The following is a 15,989-nucleotide window of genomic DNA, read 5'->3' on the forward strand; positions in this document are numbered from 1 at the left end:
CTATTAAAATATTCTGTTATTACCATGTATCTGTTTTCATCTTTTCTCTAACCTTACCTACTCAATAAATGTGTGCAATCTGTTCACATGCAGATGTGTCTAATTTGCATTTTTCTTTTTTTTTCTTGTGTATATGCACGTGTATTTCTAGCTTGTCACCCAACTTCAGTTCATGTCCAGCTTTTCTAAGCTGCTGCAGTCATGTGTCATAGCAAGCCAGGAGCTGATTGGCCAGATGGACTTCATGAAACAGCTGTTAAGCACTCTGGTTGCAGTGCTCATGCTGGACACCAAAGGATTAGGTCTGAACCTTATGTTAAAATTGAACTTCATTGAATTGTCAAATTTAAATCATTTTTAAGAAGTAAAGTTGGTAGTAAAGCTCCAAAAACATTTTGAAAGGATTTTTCATTCCTTACATAGTATATGCTGTCCTGTACAGCACCCACCCCCTATTAATTTTTTTAAAAACTCCACGATGCTGTCAATGCAAGCCCAGTTTAGGCATTTATCGCAGTCTCCCGCAGTAGGCTCGACAGTTGATATGTGTGTGACTGTGTCACTGTCTAGTTTTTGTGATTCACTCTTTCTGCTTCTCAGATGCAGATACACGGGACGTGGTATGTGCATGCTGGGCAGACGTGTTTATGCTGCTGGCTACTCTGGTGAGGAGGGACAGCTCAGCAGCCTACCCATCTGTCTCTGCTGCACTGGGAAGACGCTGGTGGACATTTGCAGGTACACAGATACTCTGTTCTTCCTTGTGTGTGTTTGCATTGATTTGAAGTGACAAAATTCATTATTCTGGTTTGGACAACAGAATTAATAACATAGATAATTTTCTCTATTTAGGTTTTTTATTTAATTCAAATTAACCATAGTGATTTAGGAGTCAAGATCTTGACACATGATGAAATTGGGCTATAAGTTGTTTGTTTTTTTTCCTTTAAATTGTAGAGAGAAAATCATGTTGAAGGTAATTATACTGATTGCAGCTACTTGCTAAATAATCAGGATTAGCATTGTAGATATAATTGAGAAGCATTAATTCTGGTTTTAAAAAACAATATCAAATTAATACATTTGTTGCATCATTACTGTGTTAACTAACTTTCCTAAACAGGTGCATGTCATAATTGCAACATGCCTTTTTAGCACCTTTACTCCCCCTACTCATCTTCCACTCTAATGTATGGCTCAGGAGGGAAATCTGATGAATCCAATAAAAGATGAATACTGAGCCTTTGTGTGTGAATTTAGGTCTGTGGGAATATGTTGGGTATCTGGATGTCTGCATACACTTCAAGTCAGTATGTTCTCCACCAGTGTATACTGCCACAGTCATGGACAAATATTCAGCATTAAAAAGATTTAAACAATACATTTGACATTTGCCTTGCTGTGTCTCACTGTGCAATGTGGTGTCATTCATTAAATGAAAACTCTTCTCCTACCTTCTCACTTTTTTTTTATCTTCCTTGTTCATCTGCAGGAACAATAGCAGTGTGTGTCACTGAAAAATTCGCAGAACCTCGTCTCCACACAGTGGCTCTGCACTTTCTCTGTACGCTTTTCACAGAGGAGACTGAGAATCGCAGTGTAGGGACCACAGCCTCACACTCTAAACATGCTTCTACTTTGTATGCCATTGTGAATAGTCCTTCAGCCAGCCAGCTGTGTGAACTTTTACTGCAGGTACGTAGAAGTGGAGTATGCACAAGTTAGAAGTCTAGACACCATATAAAACCGTATGTGCTCATGACACTAAGTTGTAATGCATGATTGTTGTGTTCCTCTTTGATTGTTGATGCCAGAGTTTTGAGAAACGAACATTTCAGGACCCGTTCAAGAAACTGACAGCTAGAACTCTGATGACATTGCTAGCATGCAGTCCCACAGCTCAAAACCATGTGGCCAAAGGTAAATCCTCAAACCTCAGGAAAGAACAAGCAAAGTGTATTCTTTTCTTCAAGTTGACCACAAATTTTGAATATTTTCGAACATCAAATATTTATTTAAAAAATTTTAATACTTGCTTCTTTCAGCCTGTAACTTTATCATGATCATTCAGAGCTCTTTTCCTATATAGAGTGCAAATATTATTATATAATAATGTGAGGTTAAATCTGTGATTTTGCTTCTTCTGAATGTCTGATTGCCTTGTGTTGCAGCTGGTTTAATTGACAGCTGTGTGGAGCAAATGAAGCAGAGCCATTCCCAGCTCCAGCTGGAGTCAGTCAGACCTAGCAAAGGTTCTCAGCGCAAAAAGGTGAGTGGAGAATGACCGGAAATTTCCAATATGAATGAGTTTTTGGATAAATATTATGGACATCACCTCACTTTTTCTGAACAGTAAAAGTGCAATAAAAGATATTTTTAAGTTGGGACAATTAAACACTGTTCTTTGTTTTGTCTTCCTGTATTATCAGGAAGAGAGCTATTTAAAGGAAGTCAAGCTGACTGTGGAGATCCTACGGAGTGCTCTTTACCACAATGATGAATGCAAAGTGAGCCTCTCTACCTGCCTTTTCAATTCTCCACTGCTTGGTTTTCAGTTGAACTTCAGTGCTAGTGCTGTCTGTGTAAATGAGATTTTCCCTGTGAACATCTCAGCAAGTTTAGCTTGTTAAACCCTGTAATAGCATTACTTACAGAGCGTATTAGCTGGTTCTTATCTTCTGAGTGGCATTTTAGTCATGGGTAGTTAACTTGGACTAAATAGCCAGTTACAGAAATGTTGAGGATTTTTAGGTTGATTATTGCCATCTGTGCTGTTGTATAAATCAGTTTTATTTTATTTCATATCTGTAATCATGTACATACTCATATGTGGGCGTTTTCCTGTGTCTGTGCTGTGTGTGTGGGTATGTAAATTTGTATTTGTGTGTGTGTAGGTGGTGGCCACAGATGCTCGCCTAACACTGGCACTCTATGCTCTTTGGCCGTGGTTCCTATTGGATGACCCCACCATGGAGGCAGTGCTGGAGCTTCTGTGTGTCTATACTGCCAACTGCACCACAGGTCTGTATGTGTGCGTCTGTTTTGGCTGTGTATGTCTGTGTGTTGGTGTAGGCACTGTGCCTAGCCTGTGCCTGCACATCGCCTCTGTCTGTGGTTAGCAGTCTGACTGAGTCACTCACACTTTGCACTAAGAGCCCCGTTGTCCTCACGGATGACCACTGAACAACATTGCGTCTCACTGTATAAGACCAGTGCCTGCTTGCCTGCCAGTCACAATGGCCACAGTGTCGAAATCTGTGAATCAAACTGCAAGGCTATCTCACTCTATGTATGGCAACAGGTTCTAGTCTAGAGGGAGATGATGTGAGGAATCACAGAACATTTGTGTGTTAAATGAGATATTGGTCTTAAATCATGCAAATGCAAGAGCAGTGTATGTGGAAATCAGAAGAGCAAACGACTTTTTGGGTGTAGCAAAGACAAGATTCGTGGAGCAAAAAGTAGGGAAATTTTACTTTGATAAACTGCTTGAGGTCCCTTTGATCTATTTGCGTATGTATGCATGCATGTATGTGACTCGTGTATTGATGCAAAGCATATCGGTTTGTGGTGATGGAAAGGAAGTTTCATGTGCAACACTTATGAGTGTGTGTGTGTCTGCATGCGTATCTCTGTTTGATTGGCACCGGTTCCTCAGTGGGTGTGTGCTCTGATCTAAACTCACTCACTTTAGACCCCCCACAAGCTCAAGCTGTGAAGCACCAGTGAAGTTGGGCTCAGAATTTCCCTAAAGGTTAACTGAACAGCAGGTTGTGTTCAGGCTGCATGCAGCCAGGCTCAGTATTACACCATCCACCCTCAGGCTTACCATTTCTTCTCCTGAGACTACATTTCTACTGAATATCTACTGAATGTTTAATCTCCAGTCTACCTCCTTCATTCAAGGCTTTATTTGTACTGCTAGTTCAATTCAGATTGTTGTTTTCATCTATGGCTCTCGCATTTTCAGGTATTTTTGTAGAAGCCTCAAAACATGCTCCTATAGACACGCATTACATTTCTTCTGCACTTTTATGGAATGATTATACTATTGTATGGTTAAAAAACTAAGCAGATTTGAGGCAGCAGTGGGAATAAATGCACTTTACAAGAATAAGTTGTAGCCACAGTCTAAAATAATGGCTAAATAATGTCCCTCCCTCACAGTCAGTAAGTTATCATTATCAGTCACTAATCTGTCATGATAAATAAAATTAAAAGGCAGCTAAAAGATGAAAATTTTTAGAGATGCTCTCAAAGCTTTCAGATTTAACTTGTGAAACCTTTGTTCTTTCATTTATCATTACTAAACTTTGTATTAATTGTGAATTGTGAGTGCTATGTCTTTGATGGCTACTTCTATTTCTTCGTCTGCTGAGTTCTACTCATCTTCATTTTTTATTTTTTTTTAATTTGCCTAGACATTGATTACGTCAAAACAAGTTGTGCATGCAGGTGTGCAGAGATGTTTTGTTATAGATGGCAGACAACTGTGCAGTCAAAGGGGGCAGTCTTTATTTTTGTGGCTCCTGGCTGGCCAGCTTGCTAGGTCAAAGATAAACAGAAGGTACAAAGCAATTCCAACAACAAAAGGATGAGCATATCACAGAGTTTGTATTTTTCCTATTCTATTCCTATTTCTAAAAGGTTTTAAAAATACACCCTTTCTCAATGTAATACTTATGGTTGTACCCCCCCCCCCATTCTTGCAGCATGCAGTTCTCTTTGTGGTGGGGGCCCAGGCATTGTTCCAGGATCTAAAGGTACCTCTAGTACCTCTGTGATGCATTGTGTCATGAAGCTGGCCTCAGGGTTAGCCCCAGACAACAGCCCCACCCAGAAACTTGCCTTCTCCCTTCTGGCTAACCTTGTCGTGTCCCGAGACTGCAGAGGTGTTCTGCAAAAGGTATCACCCAATACATTGTTTATGCAACCTTGTGAGTAGTCAGATTAAAACAGTAATACTTCACAGTGAGGAAATTGGAAGAAATTCAGAATACACAGTGATTAGATTTTTCAGTAAATGAGGAATAACTTGCTTTAGAATAAACTTACTCAGATGATTCAGTTTAAAACTTAAAAATAAAAAGACTTCTAAAGAAACTTTGTTTTTAAATGGCTGTGAAAAACAAATTTACAGATTAAAAATAAATTCAGTGAGATATACAGTGTTGCAGAATTTCAAATTGCATTACACATGCTATAAATGACATACGCTTCTGTCACACTTGCCCTGTTCAACACCTCACCCTCACCCTCACACTTACACTATACTTGTGGGCGAAATATCTTCAAACCTGGGGGGCAGCTCTTAGTAACCACATGACACTAAAACTCAATTAACTATCTCTTCTCTGCTTCCTTTCTCATTCTCAGAATAATTTCCTGCAAGCCTTCTTGTTGGTCCCAATCCCTAAGGCAGGTGGCATTAAGGCCATGTCTGTAAGTGGTGGTGGTGGCCTAATGGGCCTGTGGCTGAGGTTGCTGGTCAGTCTCTCGTTTGTGGAGGATGGCCAGCAGAGTATCCTTAGGGTCACTGGAGCCCTGGAGCTGCTGACAGACCTGGCACCACATCGACGGCATGCATTGCTTACCCTCCACAACCTCTGTTTCTGCCCTACCAACAAGCCACACATTGTTGCCAATGGTATGGAAGGGGTTTTAATCATACTAATCTCATGCAGGGATGTGAAATGTATGACATACAAAAGGCAGGTTTTTTGGAGATAAACACCATTTCATGTGTTGACAATGGCAGCCAGTAACTGTGGTAAGATTATGTGGTAAGATTATGTGCATCTGAAACTTGCAACACACTGCCTTCTTTTGTTTTTACTCAAGCAAAACAGGCGATGGGACCGAAGATATGTTTCTATTGAAACATATCAGACAAATGTGACAGCTGTAATACGCAGTTCTGAGTTGCACTCTTACTGAGTAACACTTGCTGCAAAAAGCTTACTGCAAAAAGGCAGTTTTTATCATTTGATTGCTCTCCGATCACCTAGTTTGAAGGTAGGAAGAGAATATCATGGCATTTGATAAAGAGTTTGACATTTAGTAAACACATTTGCTTTCATGCTTTGATTTGCCTTGAAACAATCAACACTTCTCTAGGCTACTAGTTGTGCAGATTAACTGTTTCTTCTATGCTTCCATTTATGCTGTTAACTCCCTCCTGCCTCCATGCTTAAGAGTCAGTTTACATAAAGAAGTGACTGGGGATGAGTAATGAACATCTACTAAGCTGAGTCACATATGTGTGTTTTTCCTGGAGTGCTAAACTACAGCCAAGTGTAGAGTGAATATTGCTTTTTATAAACTAGATGAGTACAGTAAATATGTAATTGTTTGGCTAATGGGATTATCTAAAAAGAAATACAGAGTTTATATTCAAACTCTGTTGCTGATATTTTGTTGCTCCGTGTTGAATAATCACTTAACACAGCTTAGAAACTTATTGAAAGCGGTAGTCTTTTGTCACTTGTTCAGTAGTTGTTTCTAAAATGGATTCAAAACAGTAACTATTTATAATATTCATAATATAAATTCTGAGTACAGTTTAGTCTATTCAGGTTTAAATTTAGAATTGTAGGTATAATGCAGCAGGTGATTGTAAGATGCATAGATGCAAGAAAGGAGAGAAGTTGCAGGGAAGACAGATTTTGTCAATTTTACATAATGCATGTTGCAGGTGGGAGTTGTGGGGGCAGGTGGGTGGAATCTACTACGTGACCTTTTTTCTTTCCTTTGTGAAGATCACATTTCCTGTGTATGTTGTACAGATAACCCAGTGTTAACTCAGTAAATCAATCATATTGTAAGCAATGTCTGAGATGGCCACATCGCCACTGTTTTTATTCCAAAATGTGAAACTAACGTGTCTGTGAGTTATGGTAGTGTCAACTAAATAATGCTGTGATAAGGTTTTGTAAAACTTTATCCCTGTTTTCAGTATGTTGAGGCATCCAGGTCATCAGTTTTCTATACACTAATATAGAAATATGTATTTTGATAAAAAGTGAAATCCAAGGGTGCTGCTCTTGTTTAGAATTATATTGTGCTTTTTTTTAAATCTGCAAATTGATGGATAGTGCATGATTGTTTCACTCTGATTATCTGCATATCTTTCTTTAGAGAAAGCTGTGAAGGTACTGCTATGGTGTCTGGAAAGTAAGGACATGGAAACCCGCAGCATGGGAGCTTCTGCACTTTGGGCCTTGGTCCATAACAATCAGAGGGTACACACACACACACACACACACACACACACACACACACATGCACTAAATGTTTTAATGACTCTATTTAGTGGAAAGCATTGGAGGTTATTGGTTATGTACAATATGTCAAATTACATTCTAGGGTGTCTGCACTCTAGTTTCAGTGTCAAAAAATGTACTCTCCTTCTCATTAAGACAGTTCTTCTTAATCTTTCTAATTTACTCCCAAAGGCCAAGACTACTTTGAAATGTCCCTCTGTTCGACTGAGAATTGAGGAGGCACACACCATCACTAAGAAAGGTATGAGAGATTATCAGCAGCTGCCCTGAAACATTTCCTATCATTACATTTGTATGTTCTGTTAGTTATTTTGTGCTTTTCCCCCTTAAACTACAGATGCAGAGAACAAGCACAAACCTACTGTTACCTACTTGTTGAAGTGCCTTGAAAACCTTTCCCAGTTGTTAAATAATTGAGTGTATTTATATTGTCTGTTTTATATCATGTTTTCTATCCGATATTGTTGAATTTTGATATTAAAGTGCTATGTGGCTGATTGAGCTGTGCTCAGTCTAGCAAAGTGTCACCAATGATGTTTCTTTGTGTAGGTTTCATTTTAAAAGCAGCTATTTTTGGTTCTCTTTTTCATAGCATATCACCTGGGGTTCACTGATGTGGCGCAACTTTTAGAAAAGTGCAAAATCCGGTTTACTTCAAGTGTAGGAGTCTGCAACTACACAGTGCACAGAACAGAGCAGTTCTTCAATTGCTAACATCAGCATGCTTTTGAAGAGAATACTACAATGTTGATATTTAGCAAGTATAATATTTACCATGGTGACAAACATAGTTAACCAAGTTAGCATATTAACATTTAATAAGCAGTTTTTCATGTCATAATAGATAAAACAATTGTCTTGATAGTGGTGCTAGAGGAAAGGTCAGGAGTGTTACAGTCACAAGTCGCTTTATAAATATTAATACCTCATAGATAATATTTTTGATACATTTGTAGGGCACCAGGTTTTAACTGGTTAACAATTTTAACTGAAACTAACTAGTTAACAATAAACCTTTAGCAATTTAAATCTTTATAATAAAAGGATAATTCCAAAGACATTTGCTGTGTGAGAGAAAGTTTGATACACAAATGTGAACCTTTATGGTACTGGAGATAAAATCAGGGGAATACCTGTGTCATTAGGTCTCATCCTGTAGGGGTTATGAATGTCTCTGTGGTTTAGTATGTACCACCACTGCCATCTTATGAATAGTTGACACATTTTAGGACCAAAGTAGTGAACCAAGACACAGTGGCGACTGTTTTCACTTCTCATTATTATTTCAAAATTTTAAATGCCAAAAAACTTCTCAAAACTTGTGATTGAGGGACACGGATGGATTCAAATGTATAATTAGCTAAATTACACTGATGGGAGCAGCATCAGTACAGTTCTCAAAACTTTAGTAGCCCACAATGTAGCATGATGCTATAAGCTTGACATCCATTCCCAGTCCTTGTGACAGTGTCCTGAGAAATAAGTCAACAGTGGAGCACCATGGAGTATTCTGCAGCACATGAAGTGAGGAGGAGCACTAAGCAGGAAGTGCAGCTTGTGTGCCTCTTCACTGGTCTCATCAATGCAGCTTTCATTCTCAGTGGGGCACGATGGAAGCTGTACAAAAGGACCACTGGTACTTTGTGGTACTCATCTTTTTGCCTTTTCTTAAAGGTATGGATCCTATATGTGTTTCTTAAACCTTTAATAATGTTGAAAGGAATTTTTAGTATTTTACAGTATACTCTGAAAACTTTTAATTTACCTCAATCTATTAATTCATGTGGTTTCACAATAAGTTTTCATAATGTTCAACTAGCAATTTAAAGAAACATTTTTAATAGGTGGTACTTGCCTATTTTTGATACTAGTTTAAATTAGCCTAATTACCCAAGGGATGATCTCAAAGAGGTGATTTGTGCTAATCTTCAGCTGTAAACCATATTACATAGGTGTAGGTATAATTTATTAATGTTGAGGATTTCTGAACAGCTAAAAATAAAATCAAATAGAACCAATCATAATGAATTATTGTCAGGTTGTTATTTATGAATGCATGTAAATTCAGATTTTGAGATTATGTCTAGATTCAGATACATTAATAAAAAAAACATCCCTCTGTCTAGTTGCAGTCCAGCAAAAAGAACCTGTCATAGTTCATCTGGAAGAAGGGATGGTTCTCAACTGTTTATGCCCGTGGGAGGGGAACCTCAGCATGGTGTCCTGGACCAAAATACCAGACAAGTATCCAGTAGCTGTTTTTCATCCAGAGTATGGAATGGCCTTCTCTCACCATTACAGGGAGAGGATTGAGTTCCTGAGGACCACACCTCTGGATGGAAGTATTTCCATGAGGAACGTCACTCATCAGGATATTGGGCTTTACCACTGTTCTGTTCAAACCTTCCCACAAGGACCCTGGACCAGGACCATTCAGGTGGAGGATTTAGGTGAGCCAGCTCACAGCTGACAGACACTGTTCTTGTGGTAATTCTTTAAGAGAATCTACATCATATGACTCTAAATTTGAATCTAAAATTAGAATTTATTTTTTAAAAAATGTAGGTGGAAATTTCAAGCCACTACACTCTTGCTGCTGGAATCTTAATAGAATATCATTCTTTAATTTCCATTACGCATTTCAGTTTCCTGCTCTCGTTCTCTGATGACATATTTTCCTTTGTTTGTCCACGACATTCACGTGTTAACAGATGAGCCCCCAGAAGAGGACGATAGCACAGAGCCCCCTACCCCAGAGGTGATCATCACAAACACAGAGCTGGTAGCAGAGCAGAACAACAACCTGACTATCAACTGTAACCACCAGCACAATGGTACTGTTTACCAGGCTGTTTTGCAAAAGATGCCGCACGGCCAACTCTGGGATCTAATTGGAGTGTGTAAGAATGTGGACGGGGGCCTGGTGGGTGAGGACTACAGCAACAGGGGCCAGGTCATCTGTGCAGACAGCCTGGATGTCACTCTGCACCTGACACATGTGATACAAGAAGATGCTGGTTTCTACCGGTGTATCTTTAGCACAGATGTGGGGGAGCAGACCGTCACCGTGCTGCTCACAGTGCTCGTTCCAGGTACAGACAACCATCACGTAGTAAAACAAGTCAAGTAGTAGTACAGTAGTCAGTTAGATGGTAAATTTTTTTTTTTTTAAATGCAAAGAGCACAGTGATTGATGAAATATAATGCATACAATAAAACAATACCTCTGATATAAATCCTATGCCATGTTTTGGCTCCACAAACAGGCTCACACCTGCTGAAATGCTACGGTGTGGCCCTGCACACTGTGTGGTTTTTTTTTTTGTTTTGTTTTTTTTGAGGCTGTGAACTGTGGTTGTCTGAAGCAAATATAACAGACATCACAAACACTAATGAAGCAAGCAAGTGGTTATCATATCATTCTATCTCTGCATTTCCTGTCTGTCACTATAATACTATCAGATAAAGGCAAAAATGCCAAATCATTTTAGAAAAGAAAAAATCTTTTAGGCTGTTTTCTTATAAAATTTTTCCTGTTTTCTAACCAGGTGGATTCAGTCTTTCTGTGTACATGATGTATGTTTACACTGGGACTGGAGCTGCTGTGCTGGTTCTAATCATTGTCATTGTCATACTAGCAGTGAGGCAAAGGTAAGACCCCTCAGGGAGTTTCTGTGCATCTTTAGCAAACAAAACTCCAATAATAATATTGATTATTAAAAAATGAAACCTGAAACCACTTATGTGAATAACAAGGCAGTTCTTGAAATGAAAACGGGACGCTGGTATTTAACATTAGGTGTAACGTGTTTATTAGACTACCTGGGGAACACAGAATGAATCGTAGAGCAGAGACTGCAGGAGCGATAGAAACATGCAATATCTGTGGTCAAGGAGTCCAAGGTCAGCCATGAGACTGACTGGGAAGAAGTTAAGATAATTGAAAAAGAGACTATAGACAGAAGAATGATGATTGAGTACCAGAGCTAAAAAATGACCCTGTTCTTTGATGATTTGTGCTTTTTAAAGTAATATATTAATAAGAAGATCTAATTTCTAAAGTTTACATCTTAAAACTTGCAGTTCTGTTGCATTTTAAAAATTGTGTAACATCCCCAATTCTGTTCAATTACTTTTGTCACCAAAGGAGAAGGATCAGGAGAGAGGAGTACAGAGTCAAACTTCACCCATCGCAGAGACAGGTAAGCACTGCAGCACTAATTCTATCTACTGCTGTCTGCTGCTTGGCACTTTTAACATACTCCCTTATCCATTAGACATCCACTCAATTACACTACCATTATACCTTACTATTAATCTTACTCAACACATGCTAGAATACTTTGTAGTAAATGTTTACAGACTTGCTGCTTTGCAATAACAAACTGTAATAATTTCTGGTTAATGTAGTACAGCAGCTTGTTAAAATGTAAAAAAAAAAAAAAAAAAAGGAACAACAAATTTTATCTGAAAATTGCTTCTTAAAATAATAGAAATATTTGTAGTCAGTAGTGATTATTTCATTTTATGTAATAAGTTGACCTAATGAATGTAAGAATATCAGGAAATATAATAATATTGTTGCTTATTGATTTTTTTTTTTTTTTAAATCATGTGATTTTGTTATATTCTTACTTCAGTGTAGCTCATTTATTTATGCATAATTGCATTCAGTTTAATAATGAATGAAGATTCTTTTGCACCATTAATGATTTAATAACAGCTCTGACTTTATGCTGTCGGAGCATATTTCATAATTTGATGCTTTGGGGCCCATTTCGTGAGACATCTTAGAACTTTTTGCCAAGCTGCTGCATTGAGCCATAACACGTTAACCTGCCACATGTCCCTTGTCTTACCGCAGATATTAACACACTGTATCACATATTCACAGCCAAACCTCTACGAGAACATGCCTGTGTGTCCTAGGATTACAAAGAAGGCGAGGCAGATCAGAAATGTCCCTGTGTATGCCAACCTACATACTGTACGATCACACAAAGACAGACGTCAGCCTCTTGAAAAATGAGCATATGTAAATATAATGTACTGCATCATGTGAATGTGTTGTCTTTTCTTCTAAATTACCAAGCACTGATTACAATTATTTATCTGAGTGTTCAATGAGATACAGGGACGCTGATTAAAATTTATACTGTAGTTTGAGACAAGCTAGTGCTGGTGTAAAGTTGACAGGTTTTTTTTGGGTCCGGCCCTACTCCCACTAGTTAAATGTACTATGTACTTCATAATAACAGTTGAGAAAATATTTGTTTTGGGCAAAACAGTATTTGACAGTAACGGGTCACACAGAAAGAGCAGACAAAAGCCTGTATAATTCTTTTCACTTCCCTAACCCCTGAGTAAAACAAATGACAAAAGCCTGTGTAATTGCTTTTCGTTTACTTTCATCCCTCCTGGTTTCCATTCAGAGTTTGACAATAGTGTCTAATCATCTAACAGAAAAGAAAAGCAGTCACTCACACTCTGCCGTCATTTGAGACTGTTTCTTTACCCAGAGGATTTTTCCGTCTAGGATGGATGCATTCCAGTTACAGCATACTCTTATTAAAAAGCCTGACTCTAATTAGCAGATCTTGTGCTTTAGTTATACTTCCTTACATTTTTGTCTATGTGCTGTTTACTGATAAATGTTTTGGGTGATTTTACTCTGCAATATATAAAACAAAACATGATATGATGCTTTCACAAGTTGTCTTTATTTTTAGTTTTCCTAAATTGTTGTAAGTTGTTGTAAATCAACATTTAAGGCTTATGATAGCGGCCTACTGTTAATTTGTGTGTTGTTTATGTTTGATGTGATTCATTTGTTTCCACAGAAATGGAGGCAGTGGCAGAGGCGGTAATAAATATGTGCTTTGTTCCACTAAGAAACAAGATAAATGAGGACAAGATAGAAATGTGGAACACAAAGGGACAACATCTTTTGGAATTACCAATTTTGCCTCCTCCTGACAAAACTGTCAAAACTGCAACTGTACATTTGCCTTTGATAATTGTGATACACTATGTGTGACCGGCATTAGTGAAAGTGTTCCTGACTAATCAGGTCTAAATAAAACAGTGTCATTACCACTACCTCGCTTACTTCCTGTGATGTGGGAGTGTGATGAGAGATAGATTTAAAAAACATAATAATATTCTGCAGAATGAAAACTACTTTTAGTAAACCCAATACTTTACTGTGAAACATCAGTCTCTGTTTCTGCACAGTCTTTTAAATTGTTACGGGAAAGTTTGACATTTTCTGATATATGCTCAGTTGCTTTGTTGTTCAGAGAGATATGAGAACAATACCACACTGATGTCTGTATGGAAACTATGAGGCTGCCAATTAGTGTATCAATCTCAAAGTGTTAAAACCACAAGTTGTGAACTTACAGGGGCAGGATTGCCTGAGCACAGAGTTAAGCTTGCTGTTTCTGTTGTTGTAAGTATTTGTATTATGCAAGGGTGCAGCTGCTGTCTGGTTTCAGCGCCGTCAGAAAGTATAACAGAAACCTGCCCACCAGCTCTGACTTTCTTTTAACACATAAGATCTTGTTTGTTTAATCTATGACCAGCGAGTCTATGGATTCTTATCACGGATGAGGTTACCAGCTCAGCAAACGCAGCTACTATCTCAAGCCGAGACATGAACTGAATGGACAACGCTGCTACATGATAGAACATTCAATTTATTACCTTTTTTTATCATCAAAAACATTACATATGTACATTTAGTGAAAACTGTAGTCCTATGGCGTAGTTCAAGTGCTAACATATAATCTGACACTAACAGAACACAAAACATGGTGGATACAAACACCATTATATATAATAACACAAATCATAGACATCGTCAACTAACTTTTGTCCAGTCACATCAGGATGTAGTCAAACTATTATACATAGATGAATTTATTTGCCACACTACGAAAAAGTGTGGCCAAATTCATCAACTGCCTGCCTACACCCTGCTTTTATTACTGACTGATACCTTTTTTAAGATGAAAACTTTGAGGCTCAAATTAATGTGCAGTTCTGTTGTGTTAAAACTGTATTTTAACACGAAGTAAGTGCATGAACGTTTATATGCAGTTCTACAGGAATCAATCGACTGTATTTCTAGACATTGATCCAAGATGAAGCAAAAATTAACATAAAAACAAAAATCACACTGAATGACTAATATGACATAAAACATTTACACCTTTCTTTCTGTGCCACAAAAAGCACAGCATCCTTACCATACCACAAATGTTTACAAAGATGAACTACTGTCTGCTGACAATCACAAACAGACTAGAATTATACTCAACTTTCTGTAAGATCTCTGGTAAAGTTTTGTCACAAGTATTCCAGTTGCAACATGGCATTTAACAGCTGGGTCTACGGTATTTAAGATAAACGTAAGCCTCGTTTTGGTACAGAGCTAACTTTTCTGCCCACAGTGATCAACATGAAGCCAAAGGCGTTGCTTTGGTTACATCTTTAACACTGCGGTCTGCTCAGAAGGCACTTCTTACTGGAGAACATTATCATCACAGCAAACGTGTATTCAGTAATACATTTCACTCATGCTATGACAAGGAGTTAATGAAATGAGTTAAGTAAGGCTGAGCTCAGCCTTTGGGACAGGGGGTGCAGCCCAGACACTTGGAGAGAGCTCAGAGGAACCTCTGCTCATTGGCTTTGAAGGCCACCAGCATTTCCAACTGCTAGGATCCCCTGAAGTAAACTCCGATAAGTGGCAAAAGATGGATAGATGGTAGGGGGTCATTTTATGTATGATGTGTATCTTTAAAGGAACAGGTTGTCAATTTTAGAAACTAGACTTTTTGTGGTTTTCTCAAAGTGAGTAAAATATACGTCAGAAGGATGTTGCTTCTGTTCACTGACTATGCAGTCTGGTGCTGTTTGGTGTGCTCCATTACCTTTAGACAGAGCCAGCTGTTCTCACCTGGTGCCTTTGTGCAAAGCTTTCAGCTGCCGATGGTACTTACTTATTTACACTACCAGGCAAAAGTCTGGACAACTTTCTCATTCAATTCAATGGTAAAGTGTGTTCAAACTTTGGACTGGTAGTGTACCAAAAAGGCATGAGAATGGTTTTAATCTTCTTAGCAAATAAGCAAATTCTTCAACATTTCAAACTATTCCTTAAAGACCTTTGGCTCCTTTTCTCTATTTTCTCAGTTAAATACACATGCACTTATTTTTCTGAAAATTAACTTCTATGAAAACAACATTCCAGCACAGCAAACATTTGCACAACTCTGCATTTGTGATTCCCATAAAGCTGAATTTACCTCTGCCTTGCATAACTATCCCTATCAGGTCACCTTCTCTCCTTTTGCTTATGAACCAGTTATCAGATCCTGTATATGAAGCTGGAAAAGGGCAGGGAAACTAATAAAATCAAATTGTTCTATTAGTGTAATGTAAAATTGGTTTTTAATTAGAAGCGTTTTGAGAAGGTTGCACTCTGTCATCTCTGACATGACAGTCCACTCCCACATCCTTGAAACACATTTCTGGATGACTTTTGCTCTTTGTAGCCAATTAAGAGCGTTAGCTGATTCATCACTGCCATCAAAGTTGGGTAAGGCATTGATCAATTAACATTCTTGAGAGAAAGCAAAGAACAGTAAGTGTGTCAGGATTAGGTGTCAGAAATGGTTGCTGAAGGATGCAGACGGCTGG

General features: G+C 38.3%; 2 protein-coding genes across 5 annotated transcripts in view; both read left to right on the forward strand.

Moving 5' to 3' along the window:
* The window catches only part of rttn (rotatin), a 32,014-nt gene extending 24,200 nt beyond the window's left edge, over window positions 1–7,814 (forward strand). For 2 of the 4 annotated variants that reach the window (XM_026292125.1, XM_026292128.1), the window contains 12 exons: window positions 152–302; window positions 601–738; window positions 1,493–1,695; window positions 1,815–1,920; window positions 2,172–2,269; window positions 2,430–2,507; window positions 2,895–3,021; window positions 4,713–4,906; window positions 5,377–5,647; window positions 7,138–7,241; window positions 7,455–7,524; window positions 7,621–7,814. In XM_026292125.1, coding sequence (XP_026147910.1) covers window positions 152–302; window positions 601–738; window positions 1,493–1,695; window positions 1,815–1,920; window positions 2,172–2,269; window positions 2,430–2,507; window positions 2,895–3,021; window positions 4,713–4,906; window positions 5,377–5,647; window positions 7,138–7,241; window positions 7,455–7,524; window positions 7,621–7,700 — 1,620 coding nt within the window. In that variant the 3' untranslated portion in view covers window positions 7,701–7,814. Of the gene's footprint in view, window positions 1–151; window positions 303–600; window positions 739–1,492; window positions 1,696–1,814; window positions 1,921–2,171; window positions 2,270–2,429; window positions 2,508–2,894; window positions 3,022–4,712; window positions 4,907–5,376; window positions 6,016–7,137; window positions 7,243–7,454; window positions 7,525–7,620 lie in introns of those variants that run through there. The other 2 variants (XM_026292126.1, XR_003294745.1) reach the window with 2 other exon arrangements.
* Window positions 7,815–8,551: 737 nt separating this feature from the next.
* cd226 (CD226 molecule) lies at window positions 8,552–12,981 on the forward strand. Its single transcript, XM_026291721.2, is given in 7 exon segments — window positions 8,552–8,880; window positions 8,883–8,957; window positions 9,410–9,733; window positions 9,995–10,375; window positions 10,832–10,934; window positions 11,431–11,485; window positions 12,178–12,981. Coding segments are annotated over 7 exon segments (1,170 nt in total). The 5' UTR covers window positions 8,552–8,783; the 3' UTR covers window positions 12,313–12,981.
* The last annotated feature ends 3,008 nt before the right edge of the window (window positions 12,982–15,989 follow it).

The sequence above is a fragment of the Mastacembelus armatus genome, chromosome 20 (genome assembly GCF_900324485.2).
Source record: "Mastacembelus armatus chromosome 20, fMasArm1.2, whole genome shotgun sequence".
NCBI lineage: Eukaryota > Metazoa > Chordata > Actinopteri > Synbranchiformes > Mastacembelidae > Mastacembelus > Mastacembelus armatus.